The 16,570-nt window shown below is 48.8% G+C and overlaps 2 protein-coding genes across 7 annotated transcripts in view; both read left to right on the top strand.

The window, feature by feature from the left end:
* Positions 1-971, top strand: part of LOC134079752 (RIMS-binding protein 3C) — a 58,453-nt gene extending 57,482 nt beyond the window's left edge. The window contains exons 10-11 of the mRNA XM_062535830.1: positions 619-741; positions 930-971. Of these exons, the coding sequence (XP_062391814.1) occupies positions 619-741; positions 930-971 (165 nt within the window). The remainder of the gene's footprint in view (positions 1-618; positions 742-929) is intronic.
* Positions 1-16,570, top strand: part of LOC134080032 (RIMS-binding protein 2) — a 210,831-nt gene that overhangs the window by 9,956 nt on the left and 184,305 nt on the right. For 4 of the 6 annotated variants that reach the window (XR_009939155.1, XM_062536238.1, XM_062536237.1 and 1 more), the window contains exons 5-16: positions 619-741; positions 1,050-1,154; positions 2,151-2,201; positions 6,129-6,303; positions 8,465-8,682; positions 10,181-10,287; positions 10,382-10,491; positions 10,745-11,659; positions 12,350-12,501; positions 13,109-13,702; positions 14,172-14,507; positions 16,158-16,316. Coding sequence is in view for 5 of the 6 variants with exons in the window: in XM_062536238.1 (XP_062392222.1) it covers positions 1,053-1,154; positions 2,151-2,201; positions 6,129-6,303; positions 8,465-8,682; positions 10,181-10,287; positions 10,382-10,491; positions 10,745-11,659; positions 12,350-12,501; positions 13,109-13,702; positions 14,172-14,507; positions 16,158-16,316 (2,919 nt within the window). In the remaining variant the exon portion in view is untranslated. The remainder of the gene's footprint in view (positions 1-618; positions 742-1,049; positions 1,155-2,150; positions 2,202-6,128; positions 6,304-8,464; positions 8,683-10,180; positions 10,288-10,381; positions 10,492-10,744; positions 11,660-12,349; positions 12,502-13,108; positions 13,703-14,171; positions 14,508-16,157; positions 16,317-16,570) is intronic. The other 2 variants (XM_062536236.1, XM_062536235.1) reach the window with 2 other exon arrangements.

Genomic DNA, 16,570 nt, shown 5'->3' with positions numbered 1-16,570 from the left:
AAATCAAAATGCAAATGTAAGAGGGTGTACTAGATACCAGACAAGTCTAGTCAACTCTATATAATAATTCAACTGAACACCCCTACAAGAATAATCACAATGGCAGCTGACCGCATTCTGTGGCCCTACTATATCAACTGCAGAATTGCATGACTGACTTTGTTATGTAATTTGGTACTGAGATTTCATCATATCCTGCCCCCTGCCGTCTAAATGGAAATGTATGTAAATGCTGATTGTTCATTATAGTGAGCAATGATCTGGGACTCATACCGAGTAAAGATAATAGCTAGCAGCAAAGCTAATGGTCACAGCCATCATGTGGCTTCCTGCTCAGAGCACCCATCTCCTATCCCCAAGGAGGATATGACTCTAACGCTGAGTACACAGTCCCAGGGGATCACTCAAACTCCCATCGCAGTCACCTCAAACTTGAAATGATTTTAAGTTTTGTTATTCGCAACTATGATAGGCAAATATCTTTCCATAGTCTCTTACAGTATATGCCAGTCTCTTCCTGTCGGAATGTAGCGTGAAGACTACCAAGGCAACATGGCTGTGATGTATAGTGATGTCCAGTGATGTCTAATGAGGTGAAATGTTGTGGTTGTTCCCCAGTCCCAGGCTGAGAATGAGGAGCTGAGGCAGGAGCTCTCTGAAGTGAGCGCTCAACACAATTCAGTTCTCGAGGAGAACCAGAGACTCCGTGCCAAACTGGAGAACCTAGAGCAGGTCCTAAAGGTATTGTCTGGGCCTTCATATCACCAAAGCTTTCCTCTGTGTGTATTAAGGGGATCACCAGGAGCTCAGTATACTCTCACTACAAAGTCAGCTCTAGATTATAATCTGACTTCATGACGATGTGTTTTAATTTGCAAATGCTGTGCTGTGCAAATGCTGTGCTTGTGCTTGTGTGTATGAATATATAGGAAGGCATGAAATGCCATATTTTCATTTTAGTGGGCACATAGTCACACATTAAGATGATACTGCACTATAAACCATATATTTAGTTAATTGATTGATTATTATTGATCTTGTGTGTGTAGCACATGCGAGAGGTCGCTGAGCGAAGGCAGCAGCTGGAACTGGAACATGAGCAGGCACTGGCTATCCTCAAGTTCAAGCAGGATGAGATCAAGCGGCTACAGCGGGTGAGTCCCCTCGGCCCCTCAGGATCCAGCGTCAGCAGCAGGCCCTCAACACCGCAACAGTCATTCAGGCCCTCAACACCGCAATCATTCAGGCCCTCAACACCGCAGTCATTCAGGCCCCGCTTCTGTGTGCGTGTGTGTGTGAGGGGGTGGGTTGCGACGACCACACTCGGATAAAGTCAGTCACCCTGTTAAAATGAATTTAGTTATAATTAAGTTCAAATAAATCGCACACCCTGTTTGGGCCAGAGCTAGTTCATTAATCCCTTCATATCCGTTTTGCCTAATACATACATCCACATGCACAATATAGTTGACATGTGACTAATGCTGCTACTGATAATGCCGTTTGCTGTTGTTGATAATAATGATAATAATAATATACTTCTAATACAATAGTACAATATTGGCAAGTAAGTCTCCCAGCTGAAATCAAACCTTATTGAAACAGATTATAACATGATTATTGATTGTGAATAACAAGTTATTGTGTTATTAAGCTCTCCTCTGCCAAGACCCCCCGTAACCATGTCATGTTGGCATTAGCGCACAAGCCTTGCCAGTACGCCCCAGGCCCCCGTTAGCCAGCTGAGCCCAGCCTGCTGTTGGTCCGGCCAATCAAGAGCCGCCCAGCAGGGGGTGCCATCAGGGCCGAGGCCATGTTGGGCTCCACTTCATTATAGAGGCACCAGTTTAATCCCTTTACTGCAAACAGAGTGCCTCGTACACAGACCGAGCACATAACAAACACGCCGCTTAGTGAACATGCTTGCTTGGCACATGAGAGTGCTTTTCATACAGAGTTATTGCATGTTAGGGTTTTTTTTTATTTATTTATTTTTTTATCCTGATTTAGTATTGTGTAGTGAAGTAAGTTGTGTTGTCTGAGCTGCTGCCAGTATGTGTCTTGTTGTTGCTTTGTTAAGCATTATTTAATTATATAGATATATACATTATGACATAATCTAATGTATTTTTTTTATATATTTATTGCAGGCACAGTTATTTGCCAAACGGGAGCATGAGGGTGTTGTTCAGGTGCTGGAGGTGAGCTCCCGTCTGCGTGCCTGTGTTCCTGTATGTCCTTCATGGTTTCAGGCAACACCCACCCCCCCCACCCCACCCCCCAACCAATCTACCAGTGCCCTTAGGAACGCTTTGGAGATGTTGACACAGGAGAGAAGATGTTTGATCTCACTGAGAGCACATTCTGAGCAGCGCAGTAAAATATCATGCTCACACACGCCCCCCTTGATGTTGTTATATCACAACTCTTTTTTTTTTTTACCAGAACTTGATGGTCTGTTTCTTTTTTCTTTTTCTTTTTTTTTTATTTGCGCCGTCGTCTGTGGTTCATGACTCAGGACATATGCACTTTTGATGTAAGCGAGTTAAATGCCGCGGAGGGTCAGACCGAGTGTGTGTCTGCAAAAAAAAACTCTTCGACTGAACTCGAACGGCTTAAGTTCAGGAAGACACGAGCGGCGGTGCCTCAACTGGCTGCCGCTCTCGTCAAGCAAACAAAACCTCATTGATTATTTACAGTCTGTTATCTCCCTCGATATATACATCTATATATATACACACACACACACGCGCGCGCGAGAGCCTCATTTATATTTAAACGTTGCTTTCGCTCCCTCTCCGCTCTGCTCACAGACGACACAAAAGGCCTGGGCCGCTAATGGAGCTGGAATGCATAATTGAGTCTTTGTTCTCTGTTCAAACACCTGTTAGCGCTGATGCAGTTGTGAAAGGCTGCCTACGTGCGTGTGTGCTGCGCTGCGTGCCATTATGCGCCCGCCCTCCCCCCGCCACACATCAGGATGTACTGTACGCCTCTGCGTGCACTTTTCTCGGCGCCAACTTTCTCGACTTTTGTTCCTCCCACTCTTTTTCTCTCTCATTCTCTCTCTTTCTGATTCTCTCTTCTCTCTCTCTCTCTCTCTCTTTCTCTCTGTCTCTGTCTCTCTCTCTCTCTCGAAGGCCCCCTCCCCCCCCCCCACCCCTCACCCCGTGTGTGTGTGTGTTCTGTTGCTCAAGAAGAGGAAGTAGCTCCTCTCTCCTGTGTCAAATGCAAAGTGTCACTTCAAGTGTTGCTTTATCGCTGTCCCTGTGGGTCCATGGCGTTCACCTCCCCACCCATCCAAACCCCATTGTAATAAAAAAAAAAAACTTAGCAATTTGTGTTTCATTATGTGTGGGGCACAGACTACACCAGAAGCAGAAATTCTTTCATAGTCCATCAATACTCTCTCAGTAAGAGTGAGAGCAAGATGATGCCTAAGAGGCCTGATGTTAAAGACTGAGAATAAGAAAGTGTTGAAAAGGCGCTCTAGCCTGAGTAAAGTGGTGTTGCTACTGAACAGAAAAGATGGCTCCTCTGTCCCCATATTCTTAATGAAGTATGTGTAATTCTCATTCTTAGGAGTTGATCCAGCTTGTATTGCGGAGGGAGTTGGTACAGTGTTTTTTTAAATGCTATCTCTCGCTAACTCCTACTCTCTTACTCTCTCTCTCTGCCTCTTTCTGTTTCTTCTCTGACTTTCTCCCCTCTTAACTCAGATCACTGTGTACATCCGCGTTGTCGAAACCCCCGAATGAACACTCTGCAGAGAGCTTTTTTTTTCTCTCAAGAGTTTTCGTTTGGTCAAAGTTTGATCTTTATCAATCCAATTCTTACGCAACGACAACTAAATCTGAATTGGCGAAGCGTCTGAGTGATCTGGGTGACTGATAGCGCCGCGGCACCTTTTGCTCTGACAGGATGTGCATAGCGATCTGAGCTGATAGGCCTATGTGCGTGCTGGAGTTCCACTAATAATGACTGAACCATGTCTTCTCCCCCCTTCCTCCCCCCTGATGTTTTGATAAGCATGCATGAGGTTCTGAAGTGCTCTGTTTGTGTCTTTTGTGTTTGTTTTGTTTTGTTTGTGCGTTTTTTGTTTGTTTGTTTGTTTGTGTGTGTGTTCTTTTTGCTGTGTTCTCTTACTGCTTATCAGACCACACTGGACTGCATGCAGGTATTAGCTCAATGCGAGTTTCTCGTGGTGTGTTTCCCCCCCCCCCCCCCCCCGTCCCGTCCCGTCCCGTCCTGCGTCCTCAGCTTCTACACTCTAGCCTAATCCTTGCCCCTAAGCATCAACCAAACCATGACGACTACTGTGTGTGTCTGTGTGTGTGTGTGTGTGTGTGTGTGTGTGTGTGTGTGTGTGTGTGTGTGTGTGTCTGTGTCTGTGTGCATGTGTGTCTGTGCGCGTGTGTCTGTGTGTCTGAGTCTGTGTGTGAGCGTGCGTACACAAATGTTGTGTGTATGTGTGTGCATTGGTTTGTGTATGTGTAGCATTAAAAGCGATACACAGGAAACGGGCCTGATGTCATGATGTCCTTGTTTGGTGTCTTTGAGTCTCAAATTGCCTGTTCAGTGGCACGTACAGTATTGCTGGCCAAGCAGCAGCGCATACCTCAAGTCTTTGCTGAGTGCAACTCCTAGTTATATGAGTGTATAAGTGTGTGTGTGTGTGTGTAGTATACATGTGTCTGTGGGTTGTGGGTTCATAAGGGATGATGGCAATGTTAAGTGAGCACCACAGCTAGAGATGTTTAGCCTGTGTGTGTGTGTGTGTGTGTGTGCCTGTGCCTCCTCGCGCTGCTCTATATCTCCACACACTGAGTGTGTGTGTGTGTGTGTGGGAGCGGGGCGAGTAGAGTGAACTCTAGTAGAGTGAGGCCCTGTCAGGCGCTGGAATCCTCTTTTGAATGCTAAGCTGTCCTGCTGTGTCCTCTCGCATGCTGCTGCGGCCCCAGCCGGACACACAGGCCTCTGAGCCCTCCGTTAAAGCCACACCGCCTCATTTCTGCACACGCCGCTGACGCACTCGTGCCATAGAGAGAATGTGATGCACATTTTAGATAAGCTGCCAGTGGACACTAATAGCCAGTCCCTTCATGTGCTAATAGACACGCGTGGTAGTAAGTTAGTGTGTTTTTGTTGCGGCGTATTGTGACTTTATGGTAATATGCGTGCTGCGCAGGCAGGCGTGTTTGGGTGTGTGCGGGTGTGTGCTTGTGTCGGTGAGGAAGAGTCTGCAAACTACTCCTGTGTTGAATGAAGGTGAATGCGTGCCGAAGAGTGTGTACGTGAGTCTGTGTGTGCTAGTCTTTGTGTACGTGAGTCTGTGTGTACTTGTGTACGTGCGTATACGTGTGTGTGTGTGTGTGTGTGTGTGTGTGTGTGTGTGTGTGTGTATGTCTTTGTGAGTCTGTCTGTGTGTGTGTGTGTGTGTGTGTGTGTGTGTGTGTGTACATGTGTACTGAAGTGTTTGTGTGTTCATATGCAAGCTTGGGTGTGTGACAGGAAGCCGCACCGCAGCCGGAAGCCAAAGCGGCCGTGTTCTCATCTCGCACCTCTACACACTCTCTCTCTCTCTCTCTCTCTCTCTCTCTCTCTCTCTCTCTCTCTCTCACACACACTATCTCTCTCTCTCTCTCTCTCTCTCTCTGCTCTCTCTCTCTCTCTCTCTGTCGGAGCAGAAAGGAGCACACAAACAAAAAGGGCGGCTTGTTGCAGCTGGAGTTGTGCGGCACGCTGCGCTGCGCTGCCTGCCATGCTTCTGCACCCTCTACATCACTACAGCCTCTCACTCGCCAATACCTCTCAGCCTCTCTTCCTGGCAGCCCTTTCATCTGCCACTTTGCCCTTTCACTGCTTTCGTATATATGCGCTCAGTTGCACATGACGTGCATACATACCAAACAGTTTGAACTTTGTATAATAATGCTGTATTGACGTGTGAATTTTAGAGTGAAATAATATATTTGAAATGTGGATTGTTTAAAAGCATGATAAGCTTTTTTGTTCTCTTAACAAACACTAGAATAGAGGCTTAGCCACTTTGTGATGTTGTTGGCGTGCCCGAGTGTAACGTCCGTCCGTGTTCGCCCTCGTCTCTGTCTCGCCCCCCCCCCCCGCAGTCCAAGGTGCGCGAGCTGGAGGACAAATGCCGCAGCCAGAGCGAGCAGTTCGGCATGCTCTCGCAGGAGCTGGAGAAGTTCCGGCTGCAGGCCTCCAAAATCGACCTGGACAGCTCGGGCCTGCTGTCCCACCCCAGCCTCAGCCACCTGACCAACGGGCTCCCGGGGGAGACAGGTACGGTAGCCTCCAAAAGCTGAGAACACCCCAAACACACCACCCACCTGTTTCCAAGTTTTTACCAAGTTCTTCCTCCTCATTGTTGATCTCACACCTCCCTTTGATGATTGAGGGGGGATTTCCAGCCTCTTGTTTCTGCCTTACTGAGTCTGTGAGCCTCCAGGCATGGGAGTCAGTAAAATCCCAATTGAATAAGTATTGAATAACACTTAGCCTTAGCACTAGATATGCCCAGTAGTATCATGCATGAGGTGTCCCTCATAGATTGGCCGGTAAGATTTTTGTACTTGGGGACACAAGTGCAAGAGGCAGTGACTTTTCTGTGTTAATGTCGATGACTATGAGTACCACTGTGACAATAGCAGTAACAGTAGTGTTTTTTACACATTGAGTTTGAAGCACTGCTAAAGAGAACACATGAAAAGCCACATGGCGACCATAATAGCCCCTGAGCCTCAGTACATGAAGCAATGGACTCCGCAAAGGACACTCCGTTCTGCATGCTGCTGGTAGGGGACTGCAGTGCTAAATGACCAAACAGAGGCATGCCAGTGCCGTCTGCTCCTTAGAGACCTCTGTTGTGCCTTGTGCTGTGTCTCCCTGTAGGCGCTAGCGATGCAGAGGTGATGCTCTCTCTCGGCGATATTGCCTTCTGGACTCTGGAGGGGACCGATGTTCCCCCCTGTGCTGCCTCGGAACAGGGTATCCACTCCGAGTTGTTTTTTTTTTGTTTTTTTTTTTAGTCGTCTCTCTCACGGTCACTTCCCTTTTTTTTCTTCTTTCTTTTTCCCCGTTTCGTGTTCTGTTATACCGCGGTCACATGCATGATGGTCCACTGTACCACCGACTGGTCACCGCCTGACTGAACTGGACCAGGTCATGGTCATGGTCCCTTTGACCACACCGCCGTGGTCAAACACCATGCATGACCGGAGCATGGGAGAGTCTGTGTGCAGTTCAGTTCATTTTTTTCGGGGGGGGGTGGAATGATTCCATTTTGTTTTGTTTTCAAAAGTGTATTAGCACAAATCCCATTTGATCCTCCAATTATGCTAAGAGTACATCATTTCTGAAGATGTTTTCAGTTGTTTTTGGTTGTTGATTTCAGTTGTTAAATGTTGAGTGTTTTAAATATCTTTCCCATGCCAAAAACTTGTTTTATGTGGAGACCAATGTGCATACTTATTGCCTTTGAATGCTGAGCTGGCTGCTGCCTGTGTCCATCTGTTATCTGCTGTACTTTAAACGTGCCCCCACTGGCCTCGTGAGGAGGCAGGAAGATGGTGAGAGATCTCGCACGAGCGTTCAGGGCACTTGTGCACAACTCCCGCCAAAAGTCTCACTTTCTGACCACTTCAACACCCTCACAGTGGTGTTCACGAAGCAAGCTACTGTATGAGGCCCTCATTTAAACGCTGTGCAAAATGCCGAGTCAGTCTATGAGCAAAGTGCTTGTGTGTGAACGAACAGCGCTACGCTCAGCATTTAAATTAGGGCCGTATGTGTAGGAGTTTGGTGGCATTTCGGTTAAGGGTACTTAGCATGCTAGTGGTAGCACAGAGTACCATCACGTTGGACTGTGTAGCAGACAGTTAGAGAGCACCCTTTTTGTGTCATTAACATGCTCCCCAGCATGCATAGTATCATGTCTGTATTTATTTGTGTGTCAGTTGTGGATGGGGAGTTACAGTGAATGTGAGATCAGCCTCATTTGGCTCTTCCAGCTGTGTGGAAACAGATTTGTATTGATAAGCAAACAAAAGTGTTATTTTATTAACTATTTTTACTCTCTCTCCTCGTTTTCTCTCTGTCCTCTGAACTGTCTTCTCCTCCTAATCTCCCTCTGTCCGTCTCTCTCTCTCTGTTCTCTCTCTCCTTCTCTGTCTTTCTCTCTTTCTCCTTGCTCTCGCTCTGTCTCTCTCTCCTCCTCCTCATACTCACTCACTCTCTCTTTCTCTTTATCTCACTCTTCCTCTATCTCTCACTCCCTCTCTATCTCTCACTCCCTCTCCCCCCCTCTCTCTCTCTCTCTTTATCTCTCCCTTTCTCTCTCCCTCTCTCTCTCTCTCTCTCTCTCCCTCTCCCCCCCCCCTCTCTCTCCCTCTCTCTCTCTCCCTCTCTCTCTCTCTCTCTCTGTGTGATGATGATGATGGTCTAGTGGACGTGGAGGCGGTGCTGCGGGCCGGCTCCACTCCCCACGCGGCTGGGCTGGTAGGGCTGGCCCGGCTGGAGCGCTCCCCCACCACCAAGCACCGCGAGCTGCCCACCATCAGCGCCAAGTCCGCCTCCACCTCCAGCACCACCAAGTCCGACACCACCCACCTCACGCCCGGCTCCCGGCCTCACAGTCCGCGCAAAGCCAGTCCCACACACGAAGTGAGGAACTTGCCCGCACACACACATTTTACCCTCTGGCATACACACACATCATATTCATAATCACACGCCCTGTAGACACATTCACACACACACACACACACACACACACACACACACACACACACACACACACACACACACACGCTGATTCACACAGTCGCCGTCACACATATCGTTCAGCTGCACTTAAACACACACCTTGTACACACACTCTGACATGCACACATACAGTGATATACACATGTTCCCCAAATACACACAGACACACAAACACAAGGATATGCACAAGTATGACAGTTGTACTTTCTGTCATGTTTTTTTTCTCTCTCTTGTTTGACCATAGATGGATTGCTTGTTGAGATTACAAAGCCAAAGACTCAATCACATGTATTGCATGGATTTTGTTGGTCTTGATGGATTTAAAAGAAAAACTCATTTAACCATTCTGTTACCAAAAGCCGCACACACACACACACACACACACAGGCAAGCATACACGTTCGCTCACTCTCTCCTGCACAGCCAGCATGCAAAGCCACCAGCATGGCTGATATTTTTACTCACACACAAGCGTCAGTAGGCTTATATTTATCAACACCGCGCTCTCCCGCAGATTATTTTTGCGCTTTCTTGATGGTGTCTTGCACACATCGGCCTCGCCTTTAAAGACCGAGTCAATGTCTCGCCCAGCTCGCAGCTCGCTAAATCTCATATTTAGTGAGATAATCCTTTGGCCACAGTGGATTATGAGGGGTGTAGTAGTTGTAAGTGATTATCCTGAAAAGGTTTTCCCTCTGCGAGCTATAAATATACATGCGTCTCCTCTGATTTTCTTTATTATTTCTATTGGCTTGTGTTCTAAATATATCCACTCAGCGTAGTACTAGTCAATCGGCTAGCGTTAGCTTAGCGCAGTTTGTTTGCAGATTTGGAGACGGCAATGAAGCCTGTCTGGCCAATATTTCTCTGATGTCGGTATTAAGGCGGCGGAGCGGGGGCCGAGCACGTTCTCTTTAAGCAGTTTGTTATTATGAAGCCGCCCGCGTCCCTGAACTCTGCTTCCGTCGAATCTAAACCTCATTATGCAACCGCCCCTAGAGTAGGAGTCCAAATAGCTTAATTTCCCTCTCTTGCCTCCCGCACAAAGTATACACAAAGAATTTGTCCCTGTGACGCCAGGTGTCCTATAAACACAGGCCTGTGTGAGCGTACACACACACACACACACACACTCAATCTGGGCACAACAGTGGACGCAATCTGCCGACGACTGAGCGGCTAAAAGTATTTATGCAGCAAAGACAAGAAACACACACACACACAGACTTAGAATCTGCATGCTGTCGTGAAGCGACTGATAACGACTTCTGAGACCATCAGCACACACACACACACACACAGGCATTAAAATGGTTTTGGAAGCTAAGTGCATTTTGTTGCCTCAAAGCACGGCTGAGGTTTGGAAGCTAACTGCGCGTTTGGCTTTGTGCTGCAGGTCGACACTGCCAGTGAGGTAGAGGAGTTGGATATAGACGTGTCTCCTGCTCCCTATTCTGCAAACAGAGGGGCTGCCAAACTCCAGGTCTTCATTGCCAGATACAGGTATGGATCGCTGCAGCACTCCTCCTCAGCAACACTTCCATTATACATTTGGGATCAATTTGTTTCTCTGATGCCTGCTCTTCCCCTCCCGCAGCTATAACCCTTACGATGGCCCGAATGATAACCCAGAGGTGGAGCTCCCCCTCACTGCAGGAGAGTACATCTATGTGTATGGAGATATGGATGACGATGGCTTCTATGAAGGTCAGTTTTGACTACAGCTTTATGGCCGCTGGTCTTATAGCGCGTATTCCTGCTTTCCCTCATATGTGAAGAAAGCGTTTCTTGACAGTTGGAGAAAGGCAGAGAATTAAATACATTATGGCAGTTTTAGATTATGATAATCAGATTTTTTTCTAGAGAAATGGGAAAAATACATGCAAGATTTCCACCAGTCCTGTGTGAACCTCCATGTCTCAGCCCGTCTCATTGTCTCCCCACGTCTCCCTTCCTGCAGGTGAGCTGATGGATGGACGGAGAGGGCTGGTCCCCTCCAACTTCGTGGAGCGCGTGTCGGACGACGACGTCATGAGTGCCCAGGCCCACGAGGCGGCTGACCTGTCCCACAACTCCTTCCAGGACAGCAGCCTGCACAGCGGCAGCGAGCGCTTCCAGCACTCTCACCCCCACCACGTGCGCTTCGGCCCCAACACCACCACCACCACCACCACCCCCACCCCCGCCGCTACCACCGACACATCGGCCGCGTCCTCGGCCTCCGTCCCCAACCCCGCCGCGAGCAAGCCGCCGGCCCTCACCGTCCCCATCACCAACGGCCTGGACCTCGACCTGGAGGAGGTGGACGTAGTGCCTTACCCGCGCAAGCTCACCGTCATCAAGCAGCTGGCCAAGAGCATCATCATCGGATGGGAGCCTCCGGTGGTGCCGGCCGGCTGGGGCTCCGTGTGGAGCTACAACGTCTTCGTGGACCAGGAGCTGCGGCTCAACGTGCCGTTCGGCTCCCAGACCAAAGCCGTGCTGGAGCGGCTGGACGTGGCGTCCCGGGCGCACCGCGTGTCCGTCCAGAGCCTGACGGAGCGCGGCGGCTCGGACCAGCTGCGCTGCAGCCTGCTGGTGGGCCGCGACGTCTGCGTGGCGCCGTCCCAGCTCCGGGCCGAGCGCGTCACGGCCACCTCGGCCACGCTGGTGTGGCTGCCCAGCAACAGCAACTTTGTGCACATCGTGTCCTTGAACGAGGAGGAGTGCGAGCTGGTGAAGGCCGGCTGCTACTCGCTGTGCCTCAGCAACCTCACGCCCAGCCTGCAGCACCGCGTCAAGGTGGAGGCGCGGCCGCACCGCACGCCCTGGGAGCTGCCGCAGGAGGGCCGCGAGCGCCGGACCGCCGTCACCACCTTCAACACGCTCACCGCCGGTGAGGACACACACACACACGAGACGGCACCAGGACTGAGAAGCGAAAGCACAGAAGGGCATTTGGGAACATCCGTAGACTCAGCTACTTTGTGTTCCACCAGCTAAATTAGATAGATAGATAGATAGATAGATACTCCATTGATCCCCGAGGGGAAATTCAAGGCTCAATTCAAATTGGTGTTTTGATTACATTAACTTCCTGTGTTTTAGCTGCATTATGTACAGTGTAAGCCGCAGGACAGTGTTTTATGCCAGTTAAAGAAAACAAAACCGTATCAATACCATATTAACTGCCCCAGTGTATTAGCCTCATAGCTGAAGAAATTCAGTGTATAAACTGCAGCTAATAGTTGGGAAATTATGGTAGCTCCAGGACTGCGAAATTAAAGCACAGAATGTCATTTTGGTGAAACTCCATAGTCCAACTACTACACAATTTTAACTGTGTTTCACCAGTTAGAATTGGTGTTTTGATTATCTATTAATGCTACAAGCTGAAACCAGTGTGCTTACTTGCATGGAAAAGACCTGCCTCAGAAGCAGAAGCAGGTCAGAACACTAGTGTATTAGATGTGTTTCTTGGGAGAATGGCATTATCTGATTATCTCTCTCTCTCTCTCTCTCTCTCTCTCTCTCTCTCTCTCTCTCTCTCTCTCTCTGTCTCCCTCTCTCTCCCCCCCCCCCCCAGGTCCCCCTGATGCCCCTCTGGACGTGCAGCTGGAGCAGGGTCCTTCCCCGGGGATCGCCAACGTCAGCTGGCTGCCTGTCACCATCGATGCTGCTGGAACCTCCAATGGGGTGTCCGTCACAGGCTACACCATCTACGCAGACAAGAAGAAGGTCTGCACAACTACTCTCTCCATTTGTCTCTCTTTCTCCCTACCGTACTACTTACAACCGTGAACTGGTGTTTTCTGAAAATCCTAGGGTAGCCCTGGATCTTTGTCTCTCCCTTGTCATCTTGCTTTGTGAGGAAACTTTTAAATAGTGCAGACTCTATTGACAGGTTGCATGTGTTGCATTGTATTGGGTGGTTGCATTTTGTTGCATTGCTGTTACTTGAATATATTTGCAGTTGAATGCCTTTGCTGTTATGGTGCACACAGGATATTTATAGATTATTTATTAGCCAGTGGAATAGCAGGCAGTGAATTGCAGCTGCTGTAGACATTTAATGAGACAAAAGTGATTTAGTTTGAATGATGTTCAGAATGATATTCTGCCAATGATTGCACTATGATTGCACTGTATGTCTCTAATTGTGTGTGTGTGTGTGTGTGTGTGTGTGTGTGTGTGCCGCGTATGTGTATGTTTGTGTGTGTTGTGTCTTTATCTGTGTGTGTGTGTGTGTGTGTGTGTGTGTGTGTGTGTGTGTGTGTGTGTGTGTGTGTGTGTGTGTGTGTGTGTGTGTGTGTTTGTGTGTGTGTGTGTGTGTGTGGCCCTGCAGGTGTTGGAGGTGTCGTCCCCCACGGCGGGCAGTGCCCTGCTGGGCCCGTCTCAGATCCAGGCGGTGAAGGCGGCACAGGAGCTCACCGTGCGCACCATGTCCCCGCACGGCGAGTCCTCCGACTCCGTGCCCGTCAACGTCCAGGCCAAACTCGCTGCCATCATGGCGGGCCCCGTGCCCCCAAGTCTCCCTGTGCCAGTCCTGGCAGCAGCCGCCGCCACCGCCGTGCCCGGCCCGCCCGCCGTCTCGTCCTGCCTCACCAACTCGCCTGCCAAAATGCCAGCGCTGCCCTACAGCTTGCCGCCGCTAGACGCGCACACATCGGTCCCCGGCGGGGGGGCCTATGCCAACTCTCCCAAAGCCATCACCGCGAATGCCCCCCTGCCCGCCGGCTCCTACATGGAGGCCTGGGCAAATCCTCACATGGCTGTTGCCCCCATGCCCATGGCCTTGGCAATGCAGCAGCAGCAGCAGCAGCAACAGCAGCAACAGCAGCAGCAGCAACAACAACATCCTCAGCATCAGCATCCTCAGTATCAGCATCCTCAGCATCCTCCACCGTCTGCCATGAACAACCCAGTGGTCTTCGCACCAGTAAGTGACAGACAAACTTCAGTACCCTGAAATTGTGGACATTAACTAACTCCCTTGCCTACACTCAGGCATTTTCTGATGAGCTAATTCGTTCAGAAAAAGGGAAAACAGTGAGAGGATGGGCATTTCAAGTACATTGTGTAGTGATGTGGTTGGGCAAACCTCCTGTGTCCTGTGCTTTGCAAAATAAAGATAGGGAGTTTCAGCCCCTACTGGGTTAACTAACCCAACTGTATCACTAAACCTTGACCTTGAAGTATCTATCTGTCTGTCTGTCTATCAATCTATCTATCTATCTACTGTATCTATCTCTCTATCTATCAATCTATCTATCTCTCTATCTATCTATCTATCCATCTAAACCACACACTTGGAATATCCCCCAGGTCTAGATGTGTGGGATGGTGTTTTTGTTGGTCATTCCCTCACATTCTCTCCCTCCCTCCCTCCCTCCCTCCGCTCCTCTCAGCAGTTGAGCGCGGCCTTACCCGCCAGCATCTCCGCGGCGCTGGAACCCCACCGGGAGACGGAGAGCCCCGCACCCTCCGCCCCCCGCCCCGGCGTCTCCATCTCCGACTACCTGGAGGACCCCAGCAGTGCCAAGCTCCAGCAGCACGAGCCCTACCACCACGCGCCCGCGCCCCGCATGCCCGCGCTGGACTCCCTCAACCCCCCCGAGACGCACCCCATGCGGCCGCCCAACCCGTCGCCGTTCGAGTCGGAGACCGAGGAGGACCTGGAGAACACGCGGCTGGTGTCCATCGAGGAGTTCCTGGGCCACGGGAGGCCGGCGGCAAGACACCAGGTGAGGCTCCTGCGGTCAAGCAACCTCACTAAAGTCAATGAAGCAACCTTACTAGAGTCAATCAAGCAGCCTCACTAAAGTCAATGAAGCAGCCTCACTAAAGTCAATGAAGCGAAATTACTAAAGTCAATGAGGCAGAATCACTAAAGTCAATGAAGCGAAATTACTAAAGTCAATGAGGCAGAATCACTAAAGTCAATGAGGTAGAATTACTAAAGTCAATGAAGCAGAATTACTAAAGTCAATGAAGCAGAATTACTAAAGTCAGTGAGGCAGCCTTGCTTAAGTCAATGAGGCAGAATTACTAAAGTCAGCCTTTTGCAGTGCTTGTAGGGGGATGTTTTTGTTGTGTGTGTTCACTTATGTGTGTCTGTTTGGCTGGTACAGTATGTGTTTATCTTTTTGACTTGATGCAAGCCAGTTGCCAGCTGTAGGTTGTATTCCGCATGGCTGAGTTTCAGAAGACAGGGGCCTTTTCTCTTTTTGTTGCTTGTTCCATTTGGCCAGCAGTGTCATCAGTTGTTGGAATAATATACTGTTTCTTATTGAGATGATATGCTCTATTTGTGAATCTATCAAACTGAAAGTGTTGGCAGTGATGTTGTAATGCAGAAAAAAAGAAGTAAACAAATGTGTTTCTACATAGTTTTGCTACTGCTACCGAAGCATCTAACAAGCAGATGTCCATTTAAGCTTTGTTTAAAGTTTGAACCAACTTCGATTATGGTTTGAGATTCACAGACAGCAGATGGGTTGGTTGTGTCTCATTGGTGCTGATTTAGTAGGCTGTAGTAAGCATAGTGTGCATAAAGCAGCAAGGGATGTTCATCAATATTGTTTTCACGTGCTGTATGTTTATTGGGCTACCAGGCTGAATGGCTGTACAGTATGCGGCCCTTTGTAGTCCCTGCTGTAATGTGCTGTAGTTTTGTTCAGGTGTCAAAGTGGGGTACACATATCCTTGGAGATATTCAAATCAATCTTGGAGATATTCAAATCAATCAAATAAATCTGTGATTTTACTTTCCCAAACAGGCTAATTGCCTTGTCACAGAAAATAAATCCATGTAGCCTTGTATAGCACCAGAATAATATCACAAAAATACCCCTGATGGTGTCTAAATCTCACTATTTTTTTTTTTGCTGGAAAGTATTTCTCAAATGTTGGTTGAACTAAATCCCGCCAATCGACAATCCTTTAATTCCTGTATGTTAAGAGTGAGGAAGAAGTGTGGTGGTAGCGTAGTGGCTAAAGAGCTGAGCTAGCAATGGCTTCCACTGTTGTACTCTTGAGTTGAAGTGTTCAACACCTAACCTCAAATTGCTCTGGTTCATAGTCACATTTTCATAGTCATATTTGACATAAGTCGCTTTGGATAATAAAAAGTATACAAAGTGAGAAATACTAACCGGACGGTCTGATCACCTCACCTTAGAATGACTATTATTCTGAGCTGTCCGTGGTGCTGGGGGTAAGGATGTAGAGTGTCCCAGAGACACAACTGGGAATAGTTCTGGGAATACTGGGAACCAGACTATTCTATTGATACAGAAACTCTCCTCTCCATTCACAAAGTGCTGTTGTGTTTTTTGGAGATTTAGTTTTTGTTTTGTTTATTGACATTGGCATGCATTGCTACTTGTTTCCAGGGTTACGGTGGCGGTCTGGCGGAACCAACCGTTGACTACCAGCTAGAGAGCAGCCGAGGCTCGGACCTGTCTGACATCCTGGAGGAGGAGGAGGAGGACCTGTACTCCGAGTCCATCGCAGACGTGCAGGGCAGGGGCTACAGCAGGGCCATCGGCAGGGTAAACACTCCCTCTCACACACACACACACATACTGTACACACACACACACGCATGCATATACATGCACTCACACACACACAAGGCAGGGGCTACAGCATGGCCATCGGCAGGGTAAACAGTCCCTCTCACACACACACCCACATACTGTACACACACACACACGCATACATATACATGCACACACACACACACACACACACACACACACATGCACCAGTTGATGCGCGGGTTCATCCGAATTGAGTGGGTGTC

The sequence above is a fragment of the Sardina pilchardus genome, chromosome 5, assembly GCF_963854185.1.
Source record: "Sardina pilchardus chromosome 5, fSarPil1.1, whole genome shotgun sequence".
Lineage (NCBI taxonomy): Eukaryota > Metazoa > Chordata > Actinopteri > Clupeiformes > Clupeidae > Sardina > Sardina pilchardus.
This window is presented reverse-complemented; position numbering and strand designations above follow the sequence as displayed.